General features: G+C 39.8%; 1 protein-coding gene across 6 annotated transcripts in view; it reads right to left on the bottom strand.

The window, feature by feature from the left end:
• Positions 1-19,195, bottom strand: part of LOC140978933 (uncharacterized) — a 52,268-nt gene extending 33,073 nt beyond the window's left edge. For 5 of the 6 annotated variants that reach the window (XM_073444166.1, XM_073444168.1, XM_073444169.1 and 2 more), the window contains exons 1-2: positions 18,996-19,195; positions 18,614-18,906 (exon numbers count right to left, since the gene is read on the bottom strand). In XM_073444166.1, the coding sequence (XP_073300267.1) occupies positions 18,614-18,906; positions 18,996-19,116 (414 nt within the window). In that variant the 5' untranslated portion in view covers positions 19,117-19,195. Of the gene's footprint in view, positions 1-5,877; positions 6,008-18,613; positions 18,907-18,995 lie in introns of those variants that run through there. The other variant, XM_073444172.1, reaches the window with a different exon arrangement.
• Between the last annotated feature and the right edge of the window lie 1,070 nt (positions 19,196-20,265).

Genomic DNA, 20,265 nt, shown 5'->3' with positions numbered 1-20,265 from the left:
ACTGAATATGCGAGATCTCCAATTTCCTCCTCCCTATTTCAAGTCCTTTTATTTCGTTTAATCCCCTAGCCTTATCTACCAATCTTCCCACAACATCAACCACTAAATTAAAGAAGAAAGGGGATAATGGATCCCCCTGTCGAAGTCCTCGCTCTCCCTTGAATTTTCCCCCCGGCCTTCCATTAATGAAAATCGAAAAAGACACACTCGAAACACAACCCATAATCCACCTCCTCCATCTTTCCCCAAACCCTTTCATATGCAAGACATAATCCAGAAATCCCCAATCTAAATTGTCATATGCTTTTTCCAAATCTACTTTAAGGATCCATCATTTCTTATGTTTCCTTCGATAGTCCTCAACCACCTCATTCGCAATTAGGCAACAATCCAGAATCTGTCTCACCTTAATAAAGGCACATTGGTTCTCCTTGACAGTTTTATCCAATACTTTCTTAAGTCTACTAGTCAACACTTTGGCCAATATCTTGTATAAACTCGTCGTCAAACTAATAGGTCTGAAATCCTTTACCGTAATTGCCTCGTGTTTCTTTGGGATCAGGCAAATATATGTTTCGTTTGTAATGTCATTAACCACCCCTCCCCCATAAAATTCATCAAACACTTTCATCAGGTCTGCTTTAACCGTATCCCAATTATGTTGAAAGAAAGCCAATGTGAATCCATCCGGCCCTGGCGCTTTATCACCATCACAGTCAAACACTGCTTTTCTAATCTCTTCCTCTGAAAAAGCAATCTCCAACTCCTCCGCCTCCATCAAATTTAAAAGACACCACTCCACTCCATCGATCCCACCTACACCAACCCCGGCTGATTTTCTGTACAGATTCCTATAAAAATTGATTATATGCTCCTCAATCTGTCTCTCCTCCGTAATCATAGTCCCGTCCTCCAACTGCAGTTTATCTATCGTTGTTTTGTTCCTTCTGTTTGTCAAGAGTGAGTGAAAGAATCTCGAATTCTGGTTCCCTTCCTTTAACCATTTAATTTTCGATCTCTGTTTTTCCATTCTAAATTTTGAAAGTGACAATGTTTCCAACTCGCACCTTAATGTCCTTCTTTCCTCATGTAAAGCTTCCGACCACCCTCCCTCCGACTCTAACAAATCCAGTCTCTTTATCAATGTTGTCAATTCCTTGTACCTAACACCCACATCTCCAAAAACATCACGATTCCATTTTGAAGCCTCCACTTTAATTCTTTTCAGTTTGATCATAAACTTATACCCTTCCCACCCCTGACCACCCATATTATTTGCATTCAAAAGTGGAGGGTCATGAAGTTCCAAATCCTCTATCAATCTGTTAAAACACAACATGCTCGTAGTAATGGAATTACTATTCAGTTTTTCTCCTGCATTTCTGACCACGTTGAAGTCCCCTCCCAGGCACCAATTTGCACCACAAATAGAGCTCAATCCCGCTAGTTCATCCCATAACATTTCTCTTTCTCTTGGTTTCACTGGTCCATAGATGGCAGAAAACCACCACTTGTTCTCTTCAATCCCACAGATCTCAACAGACACCGAAAAATTCCCTATCATATTGTTGCTCACCACCACCACCCTCGGGTCCCACATAACGAGTATACCCCCCGACCTCCCAATCGAAGGCAAATAAACCCAATCAACAAATCTGGATTTCCACAAACTGGACACAAATCTTTTATCAACCAAATCTTGCTTAGTTTCCAAAATAACCACTAAATCCGGGGATTCCTTTCGAATGACAGTACGAAGCACCTCCCCCTTTTTTGTCGCCCCTCCTTCCCTTATATTCGAAGAGCATATTTTCATAACAAAGATAAGGAGCCCTTCGAGGTTGAGCATCTCTCATAGTTGATTCCCCACTTCAACCTGCTTAGTTCTCTTCGTAAAATTCCGGTTGACTTCTTCACCTCATCCCAACAATTTCCATCTGTATCCATTCCCTACTTTGGTCAACAGCAACAGAATTTTTATCCATGTTCTCCCGTTTGGAAATCTCTCTCTCGTTACCCGGCGAGTCATCTACCTTCACTTCCCCTCCTCATATGAAACCACTAGACAACCCCAACACTGTGAAGGACGAAGGTAATATAGAATGTAAAGAAAATGAATGATTAAGAAAAGAGGAATGATTACCGGTTAGTACCTTTCCCACATTAGGTTCCTCGTAAACTCGTGTAATTGGCTCAATGTTATGCGTAGTCTCCTTCGACGGTGAGAACAACCCCTTCAAAACCGCATCATCCTCTACAATATTAATTGATTCCTCTGATGGGAAGGAAACTTGACTATCCGAATCTGAAACATCAAGCTCATTCTGCAATAAATCGTCGCTGGAATCATCAAATTCTGCTTCTACACTGTCATCTAATTCATTAATCCCCAACCCTAGGCCATCTTCATTACCAAAGAGTTCTTCATCAACTTTTACATCGCCGAGTATTCTCTCAGTATCTTTGGGTCTTCTGCTATAAACCTTCCCATAAGTAGGCACCCTTAAGCACTTGTCTCTCCTGCCCCCTGAATCATTTTTGTCCACAGTCTCCTTTGCACTCATAGAATGGATCGGTGAGTGATTGAATTGCTGTACATCTTTTGGTACCACTTTCCCCATTATGTTCGATACTTTTCCTTCCAAGTTTGTACCCACTGTCTCATTAATTGTTGCAAGACGTTGCTTTTGTTCCCTTACCAAAGGAGTCCCCTGCGTGCAAAGCATATTTATTCCAGTGACATCGTCGTTACCTGTTTTTTCCTTCAGGGTCTAAGCAATTTTCTTACCTGCAGTAGCACTTTTTGTTTGCGCCTCATTCCTCATCATCTGTCTTTGAATATTTGTGTTTCCCCAACCCGCCACTGTTTTCTTGCCATTCACCAGTACTTGAGCATAAGTTTGACGCTCGTACTGCTCATAAGCTTTTGAGTCAAAGGAATCTACCCGAATTCTGATATCTAAGCTTCCTTCTCTCAGCTGAATCTTCATCCTGTTATTAATGAATCCTCCGGCAGTGCCCTTCACCTTTATCTTGGCTGCTTCAAGGTCACGAAATTTCAGTGTATTCTTGTTGATGTCCAACAAGCCCCCACATTGATTCCCAATAACTGAGAAGGTGTCCCTTGACCATAGATTCCACGGTAACCATATATACTAAGCCAACTGTTGCAGCTCCTGTCTACCGAATCTCTAGTGTTAATATCCGGCCTCCATTCTTCGAAAATCAAAGACACCCCACCGTCGAAGAATCCTCTTTTGTGCTTCAAAAATTATGTATATTCATCTGCATTTGATGGCCACCACACTGCTTTGTTTGCTTGAAATGGCAATAGTTCGACTAGTTTGTTTGAAGGTTTTCCAAGGACTTTTTGAATCAATTCCCAAGTAATATTCGCCCCATTTTTTGTAACAATGAGTGCCTCATGCCACCTCAAGTCTGTTTTTACCCTGTCAATGTCTTCTTTGTCTTCCAATGGTCCTTGTTTAGCATCCGTACGGGCTGTTCTATCTTCATGTGCCTTTGTGTTTCTTTTGTAGGTGTTGTGTCCATGTTGTACATAAGGCTGATGATCCCTTCTTGAATGGCTCCCTGACAGCAACCTTCCCAAAGCCTCCGATATACTCTTCCATCCCATTGATTTGAAACCGCTCGGCACTATTGTAATTTGCTTTCGGCCCCTCGAGTCGAATTTGTTCACTTCAACAAAGCTTCCACGTTTGTTGTTAATTCTCTGTGCTGTGAATAACGCCTTCTTTCCCCTATATCGATGAAAATCCACGCTTGACTAGGTATTGTTGATGAAATCCTTGAGTCTCGAACTTAGCCATCTTGCCTCCTCACGATCGAAATCCATCATGTAGTTAGATCTCCTAGTTCTTTCAGCCCACCAAACCGAGCTGCCCCCATTCCCCAGCCTCAATGTAAACACTTTATGTTCAAGCTTTATCACCTCATCCCTTGCTGCCAGCCCAGAGACCAAGTTCCGTCAGTTTGATGCGTACATTGTTCCTAAAACAGCAAAATCCTGTCGAAGGTACAGCACAAGAAATCGAAGGCTCTGACAGAATTTCCGGCGATGTTCGTGTATATTCTGTGACGATACTAATGAAGCTGACAAATAAGAAGAAGAAGAGGCTTCCAGCAAGGTTAACGAGATGTCTTTTAAAACGGATGTTCCAAAGATTGATGTGAAGAATGTTTTTCCTTCATGTGAAGAATGTTTTAAACTTTTTCAACTTGGATTTACATCCGAGTTTGATGTGAAGAATGTTTTTCCTTCATGATGACTTATAGGAAGAGACATACATGGAGATTACACTAGGATTTGGAGAAGAGATCAAAGGAAACAAGGTTTGCATACTGAAAACGAGGCATTATAAGAATTCAAGCAAACTCGGAGATATTGCTTTGGCTGGTTGTGGAAAGGCAATGATCAAATATCTGATATAAATAGAGTCAAGGTTATCAATTTATCAAACACACGGATTCAAGGGAAGTTGCTGACTTTCCGGTATATGTTGATAACATAATCGTTACTGGAAACGATGAGAAATAAAAGGAGGTTAGAAAAACTGCTTGGTAAAGGAATATGAGATTAAGGATTTAGGGAGGTTGAAATACATCCATGTGATAGAAGTAGCTCGATCTTGGCAGGTATCTTCATCTCCCAAGAGAAGTATGTGGTTGACCTCTTGAAGGAAACCAATTAATTAGCACGTAAACTTGCTTCTACTCTAACTGATCCCAATCATAACCTTGGAGAAGCGAATGGTGATCAAGAGTACACAAGGAAAGGTTCCAAATATTGGTTGGGATATCTAAAAAAGACCCCAGGACAAAGACTACTCTTCAGAAAAAACTACACCGGAAATATCACAATTAACAGAGATGCTGATTTGGTTAATGAGCGGAGCTAGCTCAGGCCCAAACACACACACACACACACACACACATATATATACATTATAATTTTTAGACTCGCAATTTTGAATTTTTATCTGCTAATATTACATGTCTAGTTCCCCACTTTAAACCCAAAAAAGTTGAAAAACAACAAAAAAAATTTCCATAATAATTTATTGACCCAAATTTTAGACTCAAATCTTTAAATTTTTACCTGCTATTACTGCTTAGATAGTGAGTCTGTAACCTTTTGTATAGTGTTTTCTCCTCATAAGTCACGAACTTCATATGCTTTGATCAACATGCATTCCAATTCAAATTACTTACAGTTTCATCTTCCATATTTTCTACAAAATCCATACATTCAAAAAAATTTAAGTTCGCTTTTTCTTTCAATGTTTTTACGATAATTCGATTGTTTTTAAATTGTGTCTTTTTTGCTTTCGGGAACGAATTCGTGTATATTTTCGACTATAGAGTTTATATTTTTTTATCAAATTTTATTTTAATTTTGGGTTCTTTACGAGTTCTTCGTAATTTTATGGCATTTCCCATCAACTGATGGGTGATTCTGGCCATATGTAGCTTGTGTTCGAACCTTATGATACATTATTTATGGTTGTGGATTAACCAATGCCCTTTTTTTGCTTTATTAATTATAGTATATTGTTGGCTACACTGAAACAAGATCTTGGCTTTGCCCCTGATTGGGTTGTGTAGGTCCTGTAGGATATTGAGAAAATTTCATTAACAAATTAGTCTCCCATCAAATCTTGAGTATATGGGAAGTTGATTTCTTATATATGTATATTAGGTTATTTCTGTTTCTAGGAGATTTGATAGGTTATCATTCCTTATTTGTTGTAATATTTGTCTTTAAATTAGAGTTGTACAAATTGCCTTCGAATAAAGAAGAATAAAGAATTTCATTTACTTCTTCATGGTATCAGAGAGGTTATACAATCTGCGTACCGATTGTTCCTATGGTGAAATTCGGAATGTCAAGTTCTTCATCAAACTCCAATGTCACCTCTCCTCAAGACTCCACTGTCTCCAACTCGAGTGGAACTCAAGACAGCGTTCAAATTCTCATTACTGGCCAGAAACTTAATGGAAATAACTATATCCATTGGTCTCGATCAGTAATGATGCTTGTATGTGGAAAAGGCAAAGAAGACTACTTATCTGGGCCAACGGCTCGTCCAAAGGCGGATGACCCGAAGTTCAAGATCTGGAAAGCAGAAAACAGCATGGTTATGTCATGGTTAATTAATTTCATGACCAACAAAACAGGAGAAAACTTTCTTCTCTGTGGTACAGGAGTACAGCAAAAGAAATCTGGGATGCAGTGAAGGAAACCTACTCAAATAAAGAAAATACCTCAGCATTATTTGAAGTAGAGAGTGTCCTTCATGATCTATGGCAAGGTGATTGACCCAATATTTTAATACTCTCGCTCGCTATTGGCAGCAGGTTGACATGTATGAAAAGCACTCATGGAAATGTCCTGATGATAGCAAAACATATCAGCAGATTGTTGAGAAGAAGCAAGACTACAAATTTCTATTTGGGCTCAAAAAAAATCTTGATGACGTTTGTGGAAGGATTCAAGGAATGAAACAACAAATGAGCCTGCAAGAAGCATTTTCAGAGGTCCGCAGAGAGGAAAGTAGAAAGAAAGTGATGCTTGGGAATCCTGCCATTAATTCGCAGCCGGAAAATTCTGCCCTGGCTGCTCGTGTCACTAAAAATTACAGTCAAGACAAATGCAAAAAGAAGGAACGCCAGTATCGTGAACGTTGCGAGAAGCCAAACCACACAATTGAAAATTTCTGGAAAATTCATAGGAAGCCAGCGAATTGGAAACCTCCACGCCCACAAAACCATGGCAATACTGCAGTAAAGGAAGAGGATTCAGCATCCACCGAGTTTAATCAAAGAGCAGCTTGAGATTTTGAAGCAGATGATCAATCAATCTCAGACAGCCAATTCTACTCAAAATATTGGGACTGGGTCATTAGCACAAAAAAGTAATTTCTTGAATGCCCTAAGTGTCAAGAGGAATAAGCTGAATTCTTGGATTGTAGACTCGGGAGCTTCAGATCACATGACTGGAGATAGAGATATTCTCATTAATTTCAGCCCTTGCCATGAGAATAAAACAATCAGTATCGCAGAAGGATCATTCTCCAAAGTAATTAGAACTGGTGCAGTGATAATCTCAAAGGATTTTACACTTAAGCTGTCCTTTTGGTGCCTGAATTGAATTGCAATTTACTATCTGTTAGTAGACTCACTTTTATTTCGCATGTGTTTAGAGAGAGAATTATTCAAAATGCTCTCTCCCTCCTTGAGCCCTAATCCACTCGGGTTCTTCTTCCGAGCACCCAGATTTTTAACCGCCTAAGTTTTATCGACTAAATCTTCTACCGATACCGGCGCCGGCCGCCGGCCGTCGGCGGGCCCTTTTTCAAATCTCAAAATTCAAATTTCAAATTTCAAATCTCCATCGTCGTTCTACACATGCTGCGCTAATCGATAGATAACAGGCTGGGATTCACGACCTCTTCGGATCCGGTAGATCTCACTAGTGGTCGACATTCATTTTCCATTATAGTACCTCCACATTTGCAAGTCAAGACCAGAGAACTAATGGCAAGCAGACTCAAGCAACTCGATAAAGAGGAAGCAGTCAAGATTGAGTTTAAAGTGTTCTCGTTTAGGATGGTTAACGGAGGCTCTTCAATTCGGTGCTTGGAAAGAACAAGGAATGCAAGCTATTTACTGGACTTAGATCGGGAGGAGGCTGGTTGGCTCAACTCAAAAATCAAGAACTTCATACTTAATTCCAAATCATGCTCGGACTTCTCTCGGTACAGAGGGAGAAATGCGCTTGTCACTCTATAGAGATTTGCTAATAGGAGAGGCCGATTCCTAGAGATCTCAAGGTTTAACTCGCTGGGGAGGAAACAGATCATCATCGTGCCAAGCGGGATAAACTCCCAAGGGTGGCTAAGAATTTCAAATATCCTTAATAAATTATTGGTGGGGAATGCTCAGAGGATGGACCAAACAACTCGTGAAGAAGGGAAGTACTGCCGAGGCTTGAAGAAGATCGCTCAGGACGGTGGAAGGAATTGCATCGAAAGGAACTGGAAAGAGGCCCTCATTGTCACTAAAGGAAGAGCTAATGTCTCATGGGAACAGATTGCAACGGTTTTAAGTAAGGATGTCAAGAAGAGGATCAAAATTTATCCGTTCCAGGATAACAAAGCAGTATGGTGGCCGGCAAGTCTGAAGGAATTATCCTATTTTGCTCAATTGAAACGAGGATTCTTTGACAATGGAGTTTCCTTAGCTTTTGAAGAATGGAGTCCTAATATCAACTCAGCTGACACGGCTTATAAGTGTTGCAATAGTTGGATCAGGATCTCTGGATTATCTTGGAATTTATGGACGCTAGATAACTTCAAAGCTATTGGGGATCGATGCGGGGGATTGGTGGAGATCAGCAATGATACATTATCATTCCGACAACTAGGGGCAGCCAAGATAAAGGTCAAAGGAACTAGAGAAGGGTTTATTCAGAACAGATTGCCTATACTCTTAAACGGGGAATGCTCGAACCTTACAATTACCGTTGATTCCTTCGATCTTAAGGCGTACGAATCGTACACTAAACAAACCTACGCCCAAGTATTGATTAATGGCAAGCCTAAGGCGGCAGGGTGGGGAAATCCCAATATTCCCAGAACCATCGAAGATATGGGGGAGTCTACTTGCTGTCACAAGGGTAAGATGGGAGAAGAGCAAAGGATTTCGCCTTCAAATTCATCAAAAGCAGGGTTATCAGAAAATTCACTGTCGACTAATCAGCGGATGGGAAGGAAGGTAGAGAAAATTTTAAAAAGAATTGTACCAAAAAATATAGAGGACTTCAGACATTCTCCAATTCAATCAGTCTCCATCAAAGAAAATGAGGACAAGAACTCTCATAAACCTGTAACCGATCCAAACAAGCTGCTGCCACCCTACGGACAAGCCTACGGCAGAAGGAATAACAAATCAATCATCGAGGATGTGGTGTTAAATGAAGTCGGGGGTTGAACGGGGATGAACTGAACAGGGAGGATTTGAGCAAGATAGGGGATATTGATCTTGATGATGAAGAGGATTATAATTTTGATGATCAACAAGACGACCTTAGGGACGATAATTTTCATTATTCGGAAGATGGAAGCGAAATATCGTCTCAAGAAGAACTCAAGGATACTACCGATACAGATGAAGTGGAGATTCATGAAATGTTCACACAGGAAGAAGAAAATACGCCCATCTCAGAGCCATCTTTTCTTGAAAACACTAAACCTCTAGTGGGTAAGGTACTTTCTTGTTTCCATTCATCGAGTCTTAATCATTCTTTCAAACTTCACGCTCTTCTTCCCGCGTCTTTCTCTGCTCTGGGGTTTTCTAGTGGGTTGTTAGGAAGAGTGCAATCAAACATACTTGACAAGTCGGGTTCCGAGAGTGAAGCTTCCAAAAGAAAGGTATTGGAGGTCAGTTTTAGGGATGAAAAGGAAACTAGGGATGTGGGATCAGAGTACATTTCGAAGAAGGAATACAAACAGACTTCGGGCAGCTTAAGCAAAGAATTGAGTAGGCTTAAATGGGGGATCAATTATGAGAAAGGTTCGAGTTCGAATGGAACAAACAGGTTGATATGAAGATATGCTCGTGGAACATTAGGGGTGGAGGGTCCTCGAGAAGAAGGGAATTAGTACGAAAGGTTATTAGAAAGGAAAATCCAGACATCGTTGTGGTCCTAGAGACTAAGAAAATTGTGGTTGATCGTTATTTCGTTGCAAGTTTGTGGAAATCAAGATTCGTAGATTGGGTCAGTTTACCAGCGGAAGGAAGATCTGGGGGAATTCTAGTGATGTGGGATCCTAGAGTGGTCCTCGTAAATGACAATTTGCTCGGGAATTTCTCAGTGTCTATTGAAATCAAGTGGAAAGATGACATCAATTGGTGGTTCACAACAGTGTACGGCCCATGCAAGCCAAGACAAAGAGATTTATTTTGGGATGAATTAGCGGGTCTGAATTCCATTTGTGGAGATAGGTGGTGCGTAGGAGGAGATTTTAATGTTGTTCGAAACTTGAGCGAAAAAATGAATAGCACTTCGTATACCACAAGTATGTACTGCTTTGACAATCTAATAGAGGAATTGGATCTGCACGACCCTCCTCTACTGAATGCTAAGTTTACTTGGTCAAACTTACGGGCTAATCCAATATGTTGCAGACTCGATAGGTTTTTCATATCAGGGGGTTGGAAAGACATCTTCCATTCGTTCAGACAGACGGTGCTACCAAGAATTACATCGGATCACCACCCCATTTTGTTGGACACTGCGAAATTGAGATGGGGTCCTTCACCGTTCAGGTTCGAGAATGCTTGGTTGTTGCACCACAAATTCAAAGAGGAAGTTGCAGCATGGTAGAATACAGATAGCACGCACGGATGGGAGGGTTATAGATTCATGAGTAAACTCAAAGAAATAAAAATAAAAGTCAAAAATGGAACATTGAGGTCTTCGGTGATGTGAATATCAGAATTTCGGAGTTGCAAAACAAAATTGCGCAGTTGGACGAAAGCGAGGCGGAAGGAAATTGGTCTGCCAACTTACAAGAGCACCGAAGAAAGGCTAGATGTGAGCTGGAAACTTTATACATCCGAAAATTTCAAATGGAGAGTCAAAAAGCTAAAGTGAAATGGCTCAAAGAAGGGGACCAAAACACTAAGTTTTTCCACTCATTGTTGACTGGTCGAAGGAATAGAGCAATGATCGATAAGATAGAGTTGGAGGATGGGTCGGTGGTTTTAGAAGAAGAAGATATTGAGAACAAAATCGTTGGTTTTTACAAACATCTATATAGGGCATCGGAAGGTGACGGTACGGGTATTGAGGGGTTGGAGTGGAGGCCAATTGATTCAGTCGAGGCAGAACAATTGGAGGTGAATTTTTCGGAAGAGGAGATCAGAGGAGCGGTGCTTGATTGCGATGGATTCAAAGCACCGGGGCCGGATGGTTTTACATTGGCGTTCTACCAGAGGAATTGGGAAACAGTTAAAACGGATCTTATGAAAGTATTCGATGAATTCTTTGAGGGAGGAATTGTCAATGGATCTACGAATGAAAACTATATCTGCCTTATACCAAAGAAACAAGAAGCGATGAAGATTAGAGACTTTAGACCAATCAGTCTGACAACGAGTTTATACAAGATTTTGGCAAAAGTTTTGACAAACAGATTGAAGGTGGTAATGAGTGACACAATAGCGGAAAGTCAATGCGCATTCATAAAAGGAAGACAGATAACTGACTGTTGCCTAATCGCCAACGAAGTTGTGGAGGAGTATAGAAGGAAAAAGAAAAAAGGCTGGATATTGAAAGTTGATTTGGAAAAAGCTTATGATAATGTAGACTGGAGATTTGTTGATTTTGTGCTTAAAAAGAAAGGGTTTGGAGAAAAATGGAGGAAGTGGATTAAGGGTTGCATCTCTAATGTCTCGTTCTCGATATTCATCAACAGAAGAACACGAGGGAAGTTTAAAGGGGAAAGAGGACTCAGACAAGGAGACCCATTATCTCTTTTCTTATTTAATTTAGTGATTGATGGATTGGGGCGGTTGGTAGATAACGCCAAGGCGGATAATGTTGTAAGAGGACTCGTGGTTGGGAGGGATAAAATCGAAATTTCGCACATCCAGTTTGCAGATGATACGCTCTTCCTTGTACAATCTGAAAGCCATTTGATGGAAGCGGTTGAGATATTGAAAGTGTTTTGCAGGAAATCGGGACTTAAAATTTACTTCGAAAAAACCTCAATTTTGGGTGTGAACTACCCGGATGAGGATGTTGACAGGATGGCAAGAACAATTGGGTGCAAGAAGGAGCAATGGCCGATTAAGTATCTTGGGGCACCTCTGGGAGGTAACCCGATGAAAATGGATTTCTGGGAACCCGTTGTTTCAAAAATGGCAAAAAAATTGGCAAGTTGGAAAAAGTCATTTCTATCAAGAGAAGGTCGGTTGACATTGATTAAATCTGTACTAAGTGCCATGCCGACCTATTTTATCCCCCTTTTCAAGGTACCTAATCGAGTCGCACAACTTATGGAAAAATTGATGAGGGACTTTTTGTGGGATGGACCCGATGGGGAGAGGCACTCCCATGTTGTTAGTTGGGAACAAGTGTGCAAGCCGAAAGAGAGGGGAGGTCTTGGTTTGGGTAACATACGGTTGAGAAATTTGGCCCTTTTAGGTAAATGGTGGTGGAGATGCGCAGTGGAGCAAGAATCTTTGTGGAAAAAAGTTTTGGCAAGCATTTATGGGATTCAAGGAAATGGAAGCGACATAAGGTTGGCGAGGAACTCCACTTTGAGAAGCCCATGGAAGTTTATCTCTCGTTCTTACTCGACTTGTCATCAGTTGATTGGCACGGTGCTTAAGAGGGGGAATTTCCTCCGCTTCTGGGAGGATAGGTGGGTAGGATTGTTGCCCTTCAAAGAGTGTTTTCCTAATCTTTTCCGTCTTTCATTGTCGACTAACAAACCAATCAATCACTTTTATTCAGTCGATGACTCTCAGGGTGTATCTAACTTTCAGTGGGATGTGAGGTTCAAAAGAGGATTAAACAACATAGAGTTGGGAGAGTTCAGTGATCTTTTAGGTGTCTTAGACTCAGTTAGGTTTTGCGTGGGGTTAGTGGACATTCGGGTTTGGTTAGGAGATCCGTCTGGTGCTTTTTCGGTCTCATCTCTCTATCAATATTTTTTCTCAGTCAACTCATCTCGTGATTTTCCATACTATCTTAACATCTGGCAAGTACCAATCCCACTAAAGGTAAAGGTGTTTTCTTGGATTGTGGCTTTGGGAAAATTGCATACTTGTGATGCAGTGCAGAAACGAAGGCCGGGCAGTGTATTATCACCCAGTGGTGTACTCTATGCAAGGAAACCGGGGAAACAAAGATCATATTTTGTTGCATTGTTCATATACGACTAGAATATGGATCAAAGTTATGCATCAACTTCGATTCGAGTGGACATTCCCAAGCGGATCGAAAGACATGTTTCTCATGGAACCGGGATTCCTAAAGGGGAAGGAACTTCATAAATTTTGGTACATAGTTGTCCATTGCATCTTCTGGTCAATCTGGATGGAGCGCAACAATAGAATTTTCAGGGATAGAGATGACTCGTGGGAAGAACTATGGGAGAAGATCAAATTCAGAGTGGCTAGTTGGACGATCGTTTTACCACAGTTTCAGCATATGACGGTCTCGGACATTGTTAGAGATTGGAGTTTTCTTTATTGTTAGCAAATTTGTGATAAAATGCTATAGGACTTCTACTGTCGAGTTTGAATTTTGATGTTGTGCAATGTGGACCGCTCATCCACTAAATTTGTAAACTCGTTTAATATTATAATAAATCTTAGTTTCTGATCAAAAAAAAATCTGTTAGTAGACTCACACAGGACCCCACTTGCATTGCTAAATTTTCTCCAAAATCTGGTGAATTCCAGGTCTTTGATTCAGGGAAGGTGATTGGAAATGCTAAAGAATGCTCGGGGCTCTATCTACTTGAGGCAAACAATTCTTCCAAAGGGAAAAGTCATAACCCTAATTATCTAGTGTCTGTTAGTCAAGATCAAACTTCTATTTTCCAAAAAGGGGAGAACGATTTCATGTTATGACATTATAGGTTAGGACATCACAATTTCATGTATCTCGAGAAACTTTTTCCATCTCTTTTCAATGATAAGAATCTGAATGAGTTTCATTGTGTGATTTGTCAATTTGCTAAACATGTTCGAAATTCTTATCCTAACCTACCTTACGAAGAATTATAGCCCTTTGCATTAATCCACAGTGGCGTATGGGGACCTTCTAAGATAAAAAAATAAAAAAAATAAAAAAATAAAAAACATTTCCGGATCTCGGTGATTCATAACCTTTATAGATGATCACACCAGGCTGACATGGGTGTTCTTAATGAAAGAAAAACCTAAGGGGGGTCCGATATTTCAGAAATTCAATACTATGATTCAAAGTTAATTCCCCACTAAAGTACAAATTCTGAAAATGGATAATGTCAGGGAATATTTTGCATCCATCCTCAGGGATTATCTCACAAGTCAAGGTATTGTTCACCTAAGCTCACGTGACCGAGAGAAAAAAACGACACCTTTTGGACATGGCTCGATCTCTCATGTTTTCCACACATGTACCGAAAAATTTTTGGGGAGAAGCCATTCTCACTGCAGCCTATCTTATTAACAAAATACCTTCCCGAGTCCTAAAATTCCAGACCCCTTGTCAAGTCCTACTTAAAAGACAACTTAATACAGATCTCGTATCATCTCTTCCTCCCAAAGTATTTGGTTGTTCCTCTTTTGTTCATATCCATAGTCATCATCGGAGAAAGCTAGATCCTAGAGCCATTAAGTGTAGTTTATTGGGCTATTCTTCAAATCAAAAGGGATACAAATGTTATTCTCCAATTACAAGAAAATTCTACAATGGATGCTAACTTCTTTGAAAATCAACAGTACTTTCCCAAATCTGACATTCAGGGAGATAACAATTCACACAGGAACATCAGTTTTGGGATATCAGTGACTTAGATGTTCCCAACGATGACACTACCCAACCCAAACCTACGGAATTGATTATGAAGAAACGTTTGCCCGGGTAGCCAAACTACATACAGTTAGAGTTCCCCTATCTCTCGCTGCAAATTTAGATTGGTCACTACATCAAATAGATGTCAAGAACGCATTCCTCAATAGAGACCTTGCGGAAGAAGTTTACACGAGCATTCCCCCTGGATTTGAGTATCAAGCCACAACCAACAAGGTTTGCAAGCTGAAACGGTCATCATATGGACTTAAACAATCCCCAAGGGCCTGGTTTGACATATTTACAAGAGTGATCAAGTAGTATGGGTACAAGCAATGTCAGGCAGATGATACCCTCTTTGCTAAACACTCACCACATGTGAAAATTCCTATCCTCATCGTATATGTGGATGACATTATTTTAACATAGGATCATGTGCAAGAGATAAGTACTCTCAAAGCCAAAGAGTTTGAAATCAAGGACTTGGGGAGCCTTAGATATTTCCTAGGGATGGAAATAGATCAGTCACAATCAGGAATTTTTGTTTCCCCACGAAAATATACTTTGGATCTTCTAGATGAAACAGGAATGCTTGGGTGCAAACCAGCAGACACTCCTGTGGACTCAACGAGGAAACTAGGAACCAAAGAAAAATGTGCACCAGTTGATAAAGGGAGCTTTCAAAAACTTGTGGACAGACTCGTATACTTAACTCACACGAGGCCTGTTATAACTTATTATTTTAAGCTTGGTAAGTAAATTTATGAATAATCCAAATGAAGAGCACATGGAGGCAACTTATAGGATCCTCAGATACTTGAAGCTAACACTTGGAAAAAGAATTATACTTTCGAAAATCAGCCGACAAGGACATCAAATTATACAGCAATGCTGATTGGAATGGATCAACGGTGGATAGAAGGTCAACTTCTAGATATAGACGTATGTTTGGGGAAATTTAGTTACTTGGTGTAGCAAGAAACAGCCGGTTGTATCAAGAAGTAGCGCTGAAGCTGAATTTCGAGCATTGATACTCGGCATATGTGAAGGGATGTGGCTACAAAGACTTATGAATGAACTAAAATGTTTGTTGACGAACCTATGAAGTTGTTCTATGACAATCAGTCAACTATTAGAATTGTAAAGAACCCAGTGCATCATGATAGGATGAAGCATGTTGAAATTGATTGTCGTTTCATAAAAGAGAAGATAGAGAAGATGGAGGAAGGAATAATCAAGTTAATATATCTTTCTACTAGTCTTCAAACTGCCGACATCCTAACTAAGGCACTTCCAAGGATGAATTTTGAAGATTTGAGCTCCAAGCTAGGCTTAATCAAGATTTACAGCCCAGCTTGAGGGGGAACGTAGGATATTGAGAATGTTTCATTAACAAATCATTCTCCCATCAAATCTTGAGAATATGGGCCGATAATTCCTTATATATGTATATTAGATTATTTTTGTTTTCAGGAGATTTGATAGGTTATCTTTCTTATTTGTTGTAATCTATGTCTTTAAATTAGAGTTGTACGGACTGTCTTTGAATAAAAACAATAAAGAATTTCACTCACTTCTTCAGGTTGGTTATCCTGGTCATAGGAATTTCACTTCTGGCTATTGCACGTTTGTGTGGCGAAATTTAGTAACCTAGCGAAGCAAGAAACAATTTGTAGTTGCTCGAAGTAGTGCAGAAACAGAATTTTGAGCTTTAGTTCAAGGGATTTACGAAGAAATGTGGCTCGAAAGACTACTCAAGGAATTACAATTGGGAAGACATCAATCGATGGAATTATGTGTGACAATCAAGCAGCAATAAGCATCGCTAAAAATCTGGTTCATCATGATCGAACAAAGCACATTGGGATTGATCGTCATTTCATAAGTGAAAAGGTTGAGGCAAGAATCATGAGCCATAGTTACATCCTACTAAGTAACAGTTTGTTGATATCTTTACAAAAGCTCTCTATTATTCGAAGACTTGATTTCCAAACAAGGCTTGATAAACATATACAATTTAGCTTGAGGGGATAATTGCTCACATACGCTTTTGAATTTAAAGTACCTCATATATCTTACATTAACTAGGCCAAACATCATGTATGTGGTTCACAAGTTAAGTCATTTTTTGTGCACTCACGTAAATCTCATCTTCGGTTTGCGTTCCAGCTTCTACGATATCTCAACCAACGCCCTGGTCAAGGTTTACTCTTTTCTGCTTTCTCTACATTGCAACTATAGTTTTTTTTATGCTGATTGGCGTTCATGTCTTTTCACTCAAATGTCTACCATTGGATTATGTGCATTCTTTCGTGAATCTTTAATCTCTTGGAAGGCAAAGAAGCAATCCAACACTGCTAGATCATCCATGATCCAACAAAGCTGAATGTCACACCATGGGCCCACGGCCACCCTTAATGCTGAATTAATATGGCTTCACTAGCTTCTGCACAAAATTTACATCAACATCTATGCTCCAGCTCATATATATTGTGACAATCAAGCTGCTATTTCATATTGCCTCAAATCCACATTTCCCGAACGCACTTAGCTTGTATAAAACGATTGTCATTTCATCATGGACAATGTTACATATGGGATCATCAAACTCATGAGCATCCGCTCACGATATCAATTAGCAGCATGGTTCGCCGGAACGGCCGTGACGCGGCCGGAACGGGAACGGTGACCGCCGTTCCAAAGTTCCAGGGCAAATCGGTGATTGTTTTGTAGCGCTGTTCTTCGCCTTTTTAGCGGAGATCTAACGGCGATGTGGAACGGAACGGACGAGCGGAACGGAAAATTCGAATTTTCAACTTTCACATGGACATGAGTTTTGTTTTTGTTGATGGAGAAGAAGATGATTGAAGTGGAAAGTTGGAAAGAAGAAGTGAGACATGACACTGATTGCACTACATAAAAAAAGACAAAAAAGATCATCCGACTGGATATCAATCAGGTGGATATGGATATCAGGGTAATTATAATTCTAGACACGATTCTTTTGATAGATCATTTGATTTTTCAACATTTGGTACACATGGAATTAGACATCGTGGATTTGATTATGGGTCGTCTCAATATATTGGTGATAGATACAATGAATCTTCATCATCTATATGGCGTGGTGTTGGACATCATGGTCCCGAGTATAGATCTTCAAGTACAGCTGATAGTTCTACTGTGTATCGTGGATTCAGATACTATAATCGTCATGACTCATGACGAAACACTATTACAAAATCAGTCATCTCATTCTAATGATCTTTCGTCATCTCAATCTAATCAATATCCCTATGGACAATCACGTCAATATCCAAATGTTCGAAATCAATTTAATCTACGAGATACTAATGAAGAATATAACAATGATTTCACTCCTCCGCGTCACTCTTCATGGTATTAGCTTTGGTATGTTATAATTTTTATTGTGTATTTCTTATTGTGCTATTATTGTAAAATAGTTTTGTATTGATATATTAATTTATAATAACTTCATATATTTTATTTTTTAGTATGATGTAATTTATATTTAAATTTTTTTACCAATTTTTTGAATTTATTAATTTTTTTATACAACCGTTCCGCAACCGTTCCGCAACATAACATTGGAACTGGAACGGTTGTTGCCGTTCCAAACACCGCAACCGTTCCGGCGAACCATGATTAGCAGATGCATTTACCAAGCCATTATCTTTGGCAGTGCTCATTCTACTACTAGCCAATGTGAGTGTCAAAGATATCCACACTCCATCTTGCGGGGCAGTATTAGAATTAACAATGTAGTAGCATAACTGATGAGCTGTAATTATTGACTTAGCTGGTTAGTTACTGGGTTACATGACCCAATTACTATTTATATTTGACTGTTCTCTCTGCTTGTTTCCTGAAGTTTCATCGTATATGGTTGAATTTACATTCTGATAAAACTCTCAGAACTAGCCAATTCCATATGCGAAAACTAAAACCTTTTGTGATTACAAAAAAAAACTTCCTTTATGAATGTAAAAGTAACTACACCTTCAAGAAGCAGACATCCAAGACCCAGTGACCAAATTTTGGAAGCGAGTGAACAAAATCAAGCTGCATATTTAGAAATGGTTGACGAGGATTATCTGATCCAATTTGCAACGTAAAAATTCTCACTCTCCTTTCCCCAAATATAGCGATTCGAAAAGAGATATTAGAGTCCGCCAACTGTTCGTGACCAGGGTCCAGCGAGATTCCATGAACGCGAATTCCTTGGAAGACTTCAAACGACTTTGTTACCTTTCTATCCACCAGGTCATACACCAGGATCTGAGAACCGGTTCCTGCAGCAAAGAAATCGTATAAGTTAATCAGAATCCATTTGAAAGATAACAGTGAGAATAAGTCTAAGCACAAGTGTTGAGGGAACAACCGGCAAGGAGGAAAGGGCTCGAGGAGAGATGAGGAGGGAGGTTTAGAAGACAGAGGGCCGATATTTCTCCGAGGTAGTGCCCGCGGCGTAGCTCCCGGTGGCTTTGCTCCGTGCCCCTCATGAAGTTTTCGCTGCTGCGATGTAAAGGATTGTTCTTAAACCCTGACTAACCCCAATCTAAAACCTTGGTCAACTTTTCGTTTTCGTTCCATTCTATCTATTCAAGTATACCAGGCCCTCAGACCCGGATCCGAACCGGAGCGAACCACGTTCAAAGGTGCGGTTAAGCGTTGACCCGAAACCGTTATCGAAACTGCTCTAAGGAGGTCTGGTTACGGTTTATGAGAAAAAACACATGACCCGCTAGGTTGTACGGGTCGGACAATAAATTTTTTGAAAAATTATTGCATTTGAAATCACGGACACGATTTTGTGGCCGTTGATGACATAGCTGTTGCACAACAATCGACCCAGACCAATGAGCGGACAGTTGCAATTTTGTTTTTCGATTTTTCTGTAATAAATACCCTCCACCCCTTTCATTTTCTTCACACAATTTTGTCTCAATCTTAATTTACAATTCTTTCTTGATTCTCGAAATATCAAGTCTCGATTATTGGTTTTATTGTCAATTGTTGATTTATTTTCATAATTACTTCAATTTCATATTAATACATATCACAAATGATCGGAGTCAGATCGAGTTGTAGGGGTGGCAAAGAAAAGGGAAAGTACATCATACCACCCGAGTTCGAGCATCGCAATTTTTCTTTATTCAATGTCGACGGCTATGATCTTGATTTTTCTGATGAGGAACATCAAGAACAAGAACAAGAGGATCAACAAACACGTCATCATCAAAGTCAAAAAAGTATGAGCAATCCGATGGCGACTAAAAGTAAAACTCTAGCGGTGCATCGCCCGACATCTGATATCTTCGCCAAATTTTAGAAAAGGTTGTGCTCTCCTCCGGTGATATGAAAGCCAAATGTAAATATTGTTCAAAAAATTACAAATTTCAACAAGGGTGTGGTTAAGAATTTTAATGCGACATGTCGAGAAAAATTATCCCGTGGAAATTGGTTTTGATCATTCTCAAACTCAAATTCTGACATTCTCTTCTTAAAAGTCTCAATTTTTTAAATTTTCTGAAGCTAAATTTAGAGAAGAACGGCTAAATTTTGTACGGTTGAACAACTTTATTTTAGTTTTGGTGATAACATATCTATTTAAAATTGGTTTTCTACAAGTGCAAATCCATCTATTAGAT

The sequence above is a fragment of the Primulina huaijiensis genome, chromosome 6 (assembly GCF_012295235.1).
Source record: "Primulina huaijiensis isolate GDHJ02 chromosome 6, ASM1229523v2, whole genome shotgun sequence".
Classification (NCBI taxonomy): Eukaryota; Viridiplantae; Streptophyta; class Magnoliopsida; order Lamiales; family Gesneriaceae; genus Primulina; species Primulina huaijiensis.
This window is presented reverse-complemented; position numbering and strand designations above follow the sequence as displayed.